Genomic DNA, 12,260 nt, shown 5'->3' with positions numbered 1-12,260 from the left:
TAGAGCAACCTTTTACAGCAATTACAGCTGCAAGTCTCTTGGGGGTATGTCTCTATAAGCTTGGCACATCTAGCCACTGGGATTTTTGCCCATTCTTCAAGGCAAAACTGCTCCAGCTCCTTCAAGGTGGATGGGTTTTGCTGGTGTACAGCAATCTTTAAGTCATACCACATATTCTCAATTGGATTGAGGTCTGGGCTTTGACTAGGCCAGTCCTTGACATTTAAATGTTTCCCTTTAAACACTTGAGTGTTGCTTTAGCTGTATGCTTAGGGTCATTGTCCTGCTGGAAGGTAAAACTCTGTCCCAGTCTCAAATCTCTGGAAGGTTTCCCTCAAGAATTTCGCTGTATTTAGCACCATCCATCATTCCTTCAATTCTGGCCAGTTTTCCCAAGTCCCTGCCAATGGGAAAAACATCCCCACAGCATGATGCTGCCATCACCATGCTTCACTGTGGGGATGGTGTTCTCGGGGTGATGCGAGGTGTTGTGTTTGCGCCAGACATAGCGCTTTCCTTGATGGCCAAAAAGCAACATTTTAGTCTCATTTGACCAGAGTACCTTCTTCCATATGTTTGGAGAGTCTCCCACATGCCTTTTGGCGAACACCAAACATGTTTGCTTATTTTTTTCTTTAAGCAATGTCTTTTTTCTTCCCACTCTTCCGTAAAGCCCAGCTCTGTGGAGTGTATGGCTTAAAGTAGTTCTATGGACAGATACTCCAATCTCCGCTGTGGAGCTTTGCATCTCCTTCAGTGTTATCATTGGTCTCTTTGTTGCCTCTGATTAATACCCTCCTTTCCTGCTCTGTGAGTTTGGTGGGCGGCCCTCTCTTGGCAGATTTGTTGTGGTGCCATATTCTTTAAATGTTTTAGTAATGGATTTAATGGTGCTCTGTGGGATGTTCAAAGTTTTGGATATTACTACAAGAAACGTCTGACCTCTGATTGCCAACAAGGGTTTTGCCACCAAGTACTAAGTCATGTTTTGCAGAGGAGTCAAATACTTATTTCCCTCATTAAAATGCTAATCAATTTATTTATAACATTTTTGACATGGGTTTGTCTGGATTTTGTTGTTGTTCTGTCTCTGTCACGGTTGTTGTCGGTGAAGGAGGACCAGTACGCAGCAGGTACGTGTATGCTCATCTTGATAATTTATTAACTTCAAAAAATGAACGTACAAAATCACAAAACAAAAAGAACGAACGAACAACTACAAACAGTCTGGCTAACATAGGCTCAACACAGAACAATTAACTTTATATATACTGACCAGGACGTGACAGTCTCTCACTGTTCAAATAAACCTACCATTAAAATTATAGACTGATCATTTCTTTGTCAGTGGACAAACGTACAAAATCAGCAGGGGATCAAATACTTTTTTTCCCTCACTGTAATGAAAATCATCCAATTACCTGGGATCGGCTGTTTTCGGTCCTCCAATAATCGGTTTCAGTTTCGGCGTTGAAAAATCATAATCGGTCGACCTCTAGTCTTAACGAGGAACTTTGATCCCATACGCAGATTTTTTCGTCACTGATCATTTGGATAAATCATGGGATTGCAGGTGTTTTGCAACGTTGAATTTTGGAAGGGGAAGGGACATTTAGCCCATGCTTTGGCTAAAAGTTTCCGTTTAGGGGGGTGGAGACTTCACTAGTCTGGTTAGTATCTTATCTCATACATCTCTCCCCAGAAACTAATCCAGTGTTTGATGCAATTGTACACAATTTCTGTTCTGGGTTTCTGAGATTACTGCAAGGGAAAACATAATTGTGGCACTTGTGACTGTGTTCTCTGTGTTGGCTTTCAGAAGCCGCTCCAGCCGGACATGGGGCACAACTCTCTGGCTAACTTCCTGATTGAGAAGAAGATTGGGCGGGGCCAGTTCAGTGAGGTGTACCGGGCCAGGTACCTGATGGACAACACCTCCATGGCCCTTAAGAAGGTTCAGGTGAGATATGCATGCATGCACACACACACACACACACACACACACACACACACACACACACACACACACACACACACACACACACCAAATAGTGCTGATTAACTGCCATTAAACAACTAATTGACTAACCTTGGTCCAATTACTTGAATTCCCTTTAGTTCGTCTTTTTTTCTTTTTTTCTCTAGAGAGAAATCTAAACATTCACGAGAGAAATCAACTCAAAAACTATGTGGGACGCTGGGCTGAAGGGAATTGTTCAGTGCGGAAATGTGGTAATTAACGAAAATGGCTATAATCCATTGCGGCAGTTTTTTCCAGATCAGGCAGAGAGAGAATCTTTTACTCCTGTTATGTTAGGTCAGATACACACAGACCACATAGACCGCATGAGAGAGGAATGTACACAAAATAACGATGAGAGATAAACTATGCCTTATCTTCTTTGAAAAACTAGTAAAAGGTTTTTGTCAGACAGCTCCTACTGGTTAGAGCGTTGAGCCAGTAACCGAAAGGTTGCTGGATCGAATCTCCGAGCTGACCCCGAGCAAGGCAGTTAACCCACTGAGCCGAAGACGTGGATGTGGATTAAGGCAGCCCCCCACACCTCTCTGATTCAGAGGGGTTGGGTTAAATGTGGAAGAAACATTTCAGTTGAATGCGTTCAGTTGTACAACTGACTAGGTATCTCCCTTCCCAGACTTAGGCAGCCTAGCTCAATAGGAGGACTAAACACAGTACAGTATGAGGAGGACAGAGACAACGTTGTCTGGCTGCTAGTGCCTGAGCAGAAATGTGATGAGGACTTTCAGGAATATAAAATAAAAAAAGTCATCAAATCAAAAGTAATATAAACAACTAAAATATGATATTATTTCATAGTAATTTCTACTCAGTGTGGTCCTGAGACAATGGACTATTTTCAATGTTTTGGCACTATTTTTGGCTTTGGAATTTCCATTCAAAAGCTCAAATTATTTTAATGTCATTATTTCATAATGCATTTAATGTTTCTTTTTTTTAATTATCAAAAACCGTGATCATTTTTTAAATAATCGAACTGAAACCGAACCAACGTAGAAAAGCACTAGTCGCTCAGCACTACCAAACGCAAACCAAACACACATGTATTTGGGTTCTGGAGGTGACTGTCTGTGTTGTTACAGTCTTCCTTACAGATACCCTCTCTCTCTATATACACTGCAGAAAGTTGTCTCAGAAACTAACCTGGTGGTGCCTGCCACACTCATCATTTCCACCGTCATGGCAACTGTTAAACACACATTTCTATGTTAATTCCACCATATGCTGATTCTTATGTTGATTCACACCGTTTATGTGTTGTCTGGCAGACAGACAGACAGACAGACAGACAGACAGACAGAGCTCTTTCTTTAGCCAGTGAGTCAAGCCACCACACTTTGCCGCCCCGTCTCAGGAACACCACGAGATCGGAGGGTCATTGAGTTCAGTCTACTGACAACCAGTGGTGGAAAAAGTACCCAGTTGTCATACTTGAGTAAAAGTAAAGATACCTTAATAGAAAATTACTAAAGTAAAAGTGAAAGTTACCCAGTAAAATACTACTTGAGTAAAAGTCTAAAAGTTTTGGGATTTAAATATACTTAAATATCGAAAGTAAAAGTACAAGTATAAATAATTTCTAATTCCTTATATTAAGCAAAGCAGACCACATTTTTCTAGTTTTTATTTATTTACCGATAGCCAGGGGCATGCTCCAACTCTGAGACATAATTAAAAAACGAAGCATGTGTTTAGTGAGATCAGAGGCAGTAGGGATGACCAGGGATGTTCTCTTGATAAGTGTGTGGATTAGACCATTTTCCTGTCCTGTTAATCATTCGAAATGTAACGAGTACTTTTGGGTGTCAGGGAAAATGTATGGAGTAAAAAGTACATCATTTTCTTTAGGACTGTAGTGAAGTAAAAGTAGTCAAAAATATTAATAGTAAAGTACAGATACCCCAAAAAACAGCTTAAGTAGTACTTTCAAGTATTTTTACTTAAGTACTTTACACCACTGACGACAACCTAGTTCGCAATTCTCCAGATCGGAGGGTCATTGAGTTCAGTCTAGTGACAACCTAGTTTGTAATTCTCCCTACATCTAGCCCTCCCATTCCACACTATCACATGTCGTTGTCTCATCAACCACTGATGAAGTCACACGTTGTTATATTTGAAGGACATTGGAGGATATTATGTCTTGTAGACTTTAAGATGATACTGTAAACACCAGACACAGAGAGGGAGAAAGAATGATTTATTTACATCCAAGGATTATTTTCTTTCAACTTTTTTTACTCACTTATCTCTCTCGTGTGTGTGTGTGTGTGTGTGTGTGTGTGTGTGTGTGTGTGTGTGTGTGTGTGTGTGTGAGGACAGCAGGTAGCAGTATCAGGGGTAGTTCACAGCAGGTGCTCAGGCAGGTGTCTCTAGCTCAGCAGGCCAACTGGCTCTCCCACGCACTAGCGCCGGGGCGATGCCAGTATTGCAATACTCGTTTAGTATCGTGGCAAGGAAACAAAACACGAAGCTGATTTAACTTCTTCAGGAAAACAGCCCTAATGTTGGAAACAAACATTGTTGTAATCCAGAGTCATATTCATTTATTTTCAAAGCTATAGCACACAATATGTTACATACAGCAGGTTTATAACGAACCAAAGAGTTTAGGCTGCTTCCTTTTCATTTCAAAATATTCCAATACTGGTATCACCACAGCACACACACACACACACACACACACACACACACACACACACGCACGGAAGAGAGGGGGAAGACTGGAGGCAGGCGTCAAAGAGAGAGAGAGGTTCAAGGCAACCCCATGTTAGCCTGTGATACTAGAGAAGAGAGAGGTTCAACCCCATGTTAGCCTGTGATACTAGAGAAGAGAGAGGTTCAACCCCATGTTAGCCTGTGACACTAGAGAAGAGAGAGGTTCAACCCCATGTTAGCCTGTGACACTAGAGAAGAGAGAGGTTCAACCCCATGTTAGCCTGTGATACTAGAGAAGAGAGAGGTTCAACCCCATGTTAGCCTGTGATACTAGAGAAGAGAGAGGTTCAACCCCATGTTAGCCTGTGACACTAGAGAAGAGAGAGTTTCAACCCCATGTTAGCCTGTGACACTAGAGAAGAGAGAGGTTCAACCCCATGTTAGCCTGTGATACTAGAGAAGAGAGAGGTTCAACCCCATGTTAGCCTGTGACACTAGAGAAGAGAGAGTTTCAACCCCATGTTAGCCTGTGACACTAGAGAAGAGAGAGTTTCAACCCCATGTTAGCCTGTGATACTAGAGAAGAGAGAGGTTCAACCCCATGTTAGCCTGTGACACTAGAGAAGAGAGAGGTTCAACCCCATGTTAGCCTGTGACACTAGAGAAGAGAGAGGTTCAACCCCATGTTAGCCTGTGACACTAGAGAAGAGAGAGGTTCAACCCCATGTTAGCCTGCGACACTAGAGAAGAGAGAGTTTCAACCCCATGTTAGCCTGTGATACTAGAGAAGAGAGAGGTTCAACCCCATATTAGCCTGTGACACTAGAGAAGAGAGAGGTTCCACCCCATGTTAGCCTGTGACACTAGAGAAGAGAGAGGTTCAACCCCATGTTAGCCTGTGACACTAGAGAAGAGAGAGGTTCAACCCCATGTTAGCCTGTGACACTAGAGAAGAGAGAGGTTCAACCCCATGTTAGCCTGTGACACTAGAGAAGAGAGAGGTTCAACCCCATGTTAGCCTGTGACACTAGAGAAGAGAGAGTTTCAACCCCATGTTAGCCTGTGACACTAGAGAAGAGAGAGGTTCAACCCCATGTTAGCCTGTGACACTAGAGAAGAGAGAGGTTCAACCCCATGTTAGCCTGTGACACTAGAGAAGAGAGAGGTTCAACCCCATGTTAGCCTGTGATACTAGAGAAGAGAGAGTTTCAACCCCATGTTAGCCTGTGATACTAGAGAAGAGAGAGGTTCAACCCCATGTTAGCCTGTGACACTAGAGAAGAGAGAGGTTCAACCCCATGTTAGCCTGTGATACTAGAGAAGAGAGAGGTTCAACCCCATGTTAGCCTGTGACACTAGAGAAGAGAGAGGTTCAACCCCATGTTAGCCTGTGACACTAGAGAAGAGAGAGGTTCAACCCCATGTTAGCCTGTGATACTAGAGAAGAGAGAGGTTCAACCCCATGTTAGCCTGTGACACTAGAGAAGAGAGAGGTTCAACCCCATGTTAGCCTGTGACACTAGAGAAGAGAGAGGTTCAACCCCATGTTAGCCTGTGACACTAGAGAAGAGAGAGGTTCAACCCCATGTTAGCCTGTGACACTAGAGAAGAGAGAGGTTCAACCCCATGTTAGCCTGTGATACTAGAGAAGAGAGAGGTTCAACCCCATGTTAGCCTGTGATACTAGAGAAGAGAGAGGTTCAACCCCATGTTAGCCTGTGACACTAGAGAAGAGAGAGGTTCAACCCCATGTTAGCCTGTGACACTAGAGAAGAGAGAGGTTCAACCCCATGTTAGCCTGTGACACTAGAGAAGAGAGAGGTTCAACCCCATGTTAGCCTGTGACACTAGAGAAGAGAGAGGTTCAACCCCATGTTAGCCTGTGATACTAGAGAAGAGAGAGGTTCAACCCCATGTTAGCCTGTGACACTAGAGAAGAGAGAGTTTCAACCCCATGTTAGCCTGTGACACTAGAGAAGAGAGAGTTTCAACCCCATGTTAGCCTGTGATACTAGAGAAGAGAGAGGTTCAACCCCATGTTAGCCTGTGACACTAGAGAAGAGAGAGGTTCAACCCCATGTTAGCCTGTGACACTAGAGAAGAGAGAGGTTCAACCCCATGTTAGCCTGTGACACTAGAGAAGAGAGAGGTTCAACCCCATGTTAGCCTGTGACACTAGAGAAGAGAGAGGTTCAACCCCATGTTAGCCTGTGATACTAGAGAAGAGAGAGGTTCAACCCCATGTTAGCCTGTGATACTAGAGAAGAGAGAGGTTCAACCCCATGTTAGCCTGTGACACTAGTTAAGAGAGAGGTTCAACCCCATGTTAGCCTGTGATACTAGAGAAGAGAGAGGTTCAACCCCATGTTAGCCTGTGACACTAGAGAAGAGAGAGGTTCAACCCCATGTTAGCCTGTGATACTAGAGAAGAGAGCGTTTCAACCCCATGTTAGCCTGTGATACTAGAGAAGAGAGAGGTTCAACCCCATGTTAGCCTGTGACACTAGAGAAGAGAGAGGTTCAACCCCATGTTAGCCTGTGACACTAGAGAAGAGAGAGGTTCAACCCCATGTTAGCCTGTGACACTAGAGAAGAGAGAGGTTCAACCCCATGTTAGCCTGTGACACTAGAGAAGAGAGAGGTTCAACCCCATGTTAGCCTGTGACACTAGAGAAGAGAGAGGTTCAACCCCATGTTAGCCTGTGATACTAGAGAAGAGAGAGGTTCAACCCCATGTTAGCCTGTGACACTAGAGAAGAGAGAGGTTCAACCCCATGTTAGCCTGTGACACTAGAGAAGAGAGAGGTTCAACCCCATGTTAGCCTGTGACACTAGAGAAGAGAGAGTTTCAACCCCATGTTAGCCTGTGATACTAGAGAAGAGAGAGGTTCAACCCCATGTTAGCCTGTGATACTAGAGAACAGAGAGGTTCAACCCCATGTTAGCCTGTGACACTAGAGAAGAGAGAGTTTCAACCCCATGTTAGCCTGTGATACTAGAGAAGAGAGAGGTTCAACCCCATGTTAGCCTGTGACACTAGAGAAGAGAGAGGTTCAACCCCATGTTAGCCTGTGACACTAGAGAAGAGAGAGTTTCAACCCCATGTTAGCCTGTGATACTAGAGAAGAGAGAGTTTCAACCCCATGTTAGCCTGTGACACTAGAGAAGAGAGAGTTTCAACCCCATGTTAGCCTGTGACACTAGAGAAGAGAGAGGTTCAACCCCATGTTAGCCTGTGACACTAGAGAAGAGAGAGGTTCAACCCCATGTTAGCCTGTGACACTAGAGAAGAGAGAGGTTCAACCCCATGTTAGCCTGTGACACTAGAGAAGAGAGAGGTTCAACCCCATGTTAGCCTGTGACACTAGAGAAGAGAGAGTTTCAACCCCATGTTAGCCTGTGACACTAGAGAAGAGAGAGGTTCAACCCCATGTTAGCCTGTGACACTAGAGAAGAGAGAGGTTCAACCCCATGTTAGCCTGTGACACTAGAGAAGAGAGAGGTTCAACCCCATGTTAGCCTGTGACACTAGAGAAGAGAGAGGTTCAACCCCATGTTAGCCTGTGACACTAGAGAAGAGAGAGGTTCAACCCCATGTTAGCCTGTGATACTAGAGAAGAGAGAGGTTCAACCCCATGTTAGCCTGTGATACTAGAGAAGAGAGAGGTTCAACCCCATGTTAGCCTGTGACACTAGAGAAGAGAGAGGTTCAACCCCATGTTAGCCTGTGATACTAGAGAAGAGAGAGGTTCAACCCCATGTTAGCCTGTGATACTAGAGAAGAGAGAGGTTCAACCCCATGTTAGCCTGTGACACTAGAGAAGAGAGAGGTTCAACCCCATGTTAGCCTGTGACACTAGAGAAGAGAGAGGTTCAACCCCATGTTAGCCTGTGACACTAGAGAAGAGAGAGTTTCAACCCCATGTTAGCCTGTGATACTAGAGAAGAGAGAGGTTCAACCCCATGTTAGCCTGTGATACTAGAGAAGAGAGAGGTTCAACCCCATGTTAGCCTGTGACACTAGAGAAGAGAGAGGTTCAACCCCATGTTAGCCTGTGACACTAGAGAAGAGAGAGGTTCAACCCCATGTTAGCCTGTGACACTAGAGAAGAGAGAGGTTCAACCCCATGTTAGCCTGTGACACTAGAGAAGAGAGAGGTTCAACCCCATGTTAGCCTGTGACACTAGAGAAGAGAGAGGTTCAACCCCATGTTAGCCTGTGACACTAGAGAAGAGAGAGGTTCAACCCCATGTTAGCCTGTGACACTAGAGAAGAGAGAGGTTCAACCCCATGTTAGCCTGTGACACTAGAGAAGAGAGAGGTTCAACCCCATGTTAGCCTGTGATACTAGAGAAGAGAGAGGTTCAACCCCATGTTAGCCTGTGACACTAGAGAAGAGAGAGTTTCAACCCCATGTTAGCCTGTGATACTAGAGAAGAGAGAGTTTCAACCCCATGTTAGCCTGTGATACTAGAGAAGAGAGAGGTTCAACCCCATGTTAGCCTGTGACACTAGAGAAGAGAGAGGTTCAACCCCATGTTAGCCTGTGACACTAGAGAAGAGAGAGGTTCAACCCCATGTTAGCCTGTGACACTAGAGAAGAGAGAGGTTCAACCCCATGTTAGCCTGTGACACTAGAGAAGAGAGAGGTTCAACCCCATGTTAGCCTGTGATACTAGAGAAGAGAGAGGTTCAACCCCATGTTAGCCTGTGATACTAGAGAAGAGAGAGGTTCAACCCCATGTTAGCCTGTGACACTAGAGAAGAGAGAGGTTCAACCCCATGTTAGCCTGTGATACTAGAGAAGAGAGAGGTTCAACCCCATGTTAGCCTGTGATACTAGAGAACAGAGAGGTTCAACCCCATGTTAGCCTGTGATACTAGAGAAGAGAGAGTTTCAACCCCATGTTAGCCTGTGATACTAGAGAAGAGAGAGGTTCAACCCCATGTTAGCCTGTGACACTAGAGAAGAGAGAGGTTCAACCCCATGTTAGCCTGTGACACTAGAGAAGAGAGAGTTTCAACCCCATGTTAGCCTGTGACACTAGAGAAGAGAGAGTTTCAACCCCATGTTAGCCTGTGACACTAGAGAAGAGAGAGGTTCAACCCCATATTAGCCTGTGACACTAGAGAAGAGAGAGGTTCAACCCCATGTTAGCCTGTGACACTAGAGAAGAGAGAGGTTCAACCCCATGTTAGCCTGTGACACTAGAGAAGAGAGAGGTTCAACCCCATGTTAGCCTGTGACACTAGAGAAGAGAGAGTTTCAACCCCATGTTAGCCTGTGATACTAGAGAAGAGAGAGGTTCAACCCCATGTTAGCCTGTGACACTAGAGAAGAGAGAGGTTCAACCCCATGTTAGCCTGTGACACTAGAGAAGAGAGAGGTTCAACCCCATGTTAGCCTGTGACACTAGAGAAGAGAGAGGTTCAACCCCATGTTAGCCTGTGACACTAGAGAAGAGAGAGGTTCAACCCCATGTTAGCCTGTGATACTAGAGAAGAGAGAGGTTCAACCCCATGTTAGCCTGTGATACTAGAGAAGAGAGAGGTTCAACCCCATGTTAGCCTGTGACACTAGAGAAGAGAGAGGTTCAACCCCATGTTAGCCTGTGATACTAGAGAAGAGAGAGGTTCAACCCCATGTTAGCCTGTGATACTAGAGAAGAGAGAGGTTCAACCCCATGTTAGCCTGTGACACTAGAGAAGAGAGAGGTTCAACCCCATGTTAGCCTGTGACACTAGAGAAGAGAGAGGTTCAACCCCATGTTAGCCTGTGACACTAGAGAAGAGAGAGGTTCAACCCCATGTTAGCCTGTGATACTAGAGAAGAGAGAGGTTCAACCCCATGTTAGCCTGTGATACTAGAGAAGAGAGAGGTTCAACCCCATGTTAGCCTGTGACACTAGAGAAGAGAGAGGTTCAACCCCATGTTAGCCTGTGACACTAGAGAAGAGAGAGGTTCAACCCCATGTTAGCCTGTGACACTAGAGAAGAGAGAGGTTCAACCCCATGTTAGCCTGTGATACTAGAGAAGAGAGAGGTTCAACCCCATGTTAGCCTGTGACACTAGAGAAGAGAGAGGTTCAACCCCATGTTAGCCTGTGACACTAGAGAAGAGAGAGGTTCAACCCCATGTTAGCCTGTGACACTAGAGAAGAGAGAGGTTCAACCCCATGTTAGCCTGTGACACTAGAGAAGAGAGAGGTTCAACCCCATGTTAGCCTGTGACACTAGAGAAGAGAGAGTTTCAACCCCATGTTAGCCTGTGACACTAGAGAAGAGAGAGTTTCAACCCCATGTTAGCCTGTGATACTAGAGAAGAGAGAGGTTCAACCCCATGTTAGCCTGTGATACTAGAGAAGAGAGAGGTTCAACCCCATGTTAGCCTGTGACACTAGAGAAGAGAGAGGTTCAACCCCATGTTAGCCTGTGACACTAGAGAAGAGAGAGGTTCAACCCCATGTTAGCCTGTGACACTAGAGAAGAGAGAGGTTCAACCCCATGTTAGCCTGTGACACTAGAGAAGAGAGAGGTTCAACCCCATGTTAGCCTGTGACACTAGAGAAGAGAGAGGTTCAACCCCATGTTAGCCTGTGACACTAGAGAAGAGAGAGGTTCAACCCCATGTTAGCCTGTGACACTAGAGAAGAGAGAGGTTCAACCCCATGTTAGCCTGTGACACTAGAGAAGAGAGAGTTTCAACCCCATGTTAGCCTGTGACACTAGAGAAGAGAGAGGTTCAACCCCATGTTAGCCTGTGACACTAGAGAAGAGAGAGGTTCAACCCCATGTTAGCCTGTGACACTAGAGAAGAGAGAGGTTCAACCCCATGTTAGCCTGTGACACTAGAGAAGAGAGAGGTTCAACCCCATGTTAGCCTGTGACACTAGAGAAGAGAGAGGTTCAACCCCATGTTAGCCTGTGACACTAGAGAAGAGAGAGGTTCAACCCCATGTTAGCCTGTGACACTAGAGAAGAGAGAGGTTCAACCCCATGTTAGCCTGTGACACTAGAGAAGAGAGAGGTTCAACCCCATGTTAGCCTGTGACACTAGATGTGGTTGTGGAAGGTTGAGTGCTGTAGCTATTGGCCTCATTAGCATCACGGTAATGACAACTTTGACTCTAATAGGCTAGTTGAAATGAATGAGATGATTTATTATTAAATGCTCGTAGGAGGATCACTGACTGCTGCTGAGGTGTGTGTTGTTTTAGTGATTCACCATAATGAAGGCTCAGGTTTTCTGGGTCTCTGTGTTTTTGGTTTCTAAATGTCTTTCTTTGTTGAATTTTTTTATTTTATTTTATAGAGAAGCTGATAGGTCAAATATACTGTTTAGGTTTTCCACTGTCAAGTTTACACTTTCACTATTAAAGTGAAATGTTTTGTTTAGGAAGTTGTGTGAAAAGGATTGAATTTGTTTTTGCCTAATTGTATTTTTGGTAGGTTTCCACACTACTTTCCTTCCGTCTATAGTATTTTTAAATATTATTCAGTTCCTTTGGCTTCGATGCCTCATCATTGAGTATTGCTCTGTTCAGGTAGACTGTTCAGGTA

At 44.7% G+C, this 12,260-nt stretch overlaps 1 protein-coding gene across 3 annotated transcripts in view; it reads left to right on the top strand.

Annotated features, from left to right (window-relative positions):
* The window catches only part of LOC106560547 (serine/threonine-protein kinase Nek7), a 133,854-nt gene that overhangs the window by 63,764 nt on the left and 57,830 nt on the right, over nt 1-12,260 (top strand). For 2 of the 3 annotated variants that reach the window (XM_045687892.1, XM_045687894.1), the window contains one exon: nt 1,820-1,960. In XM_045687892.1, the coding sequence (XP_045543848.1) occupies nt 1,820-1,960 (141 nt within the window). The remainder of the gene's footprint in view (nt 1-1,819; nt 1,961-12,260) is intronic. The other variant, XM_045687893.1, reaches the window with a different exon arrangement.

Source organism: Salmo salar, chromosome ssa10, assembly GCF_905237065.1.
Source record: "Salmo salar chromosome ssa10, Ssal_v3.1, whole genome shotgun sequence".
Taxonomy (NCBI): Eukaryota; Metazoa; Chordata; class Actinopteri; order Salmoniformes; family Salmonidae; genus Salmo; species Salmo salar.
This window is presented reverse-complemented; position numbering and strand designations above follow the sequence as displayed.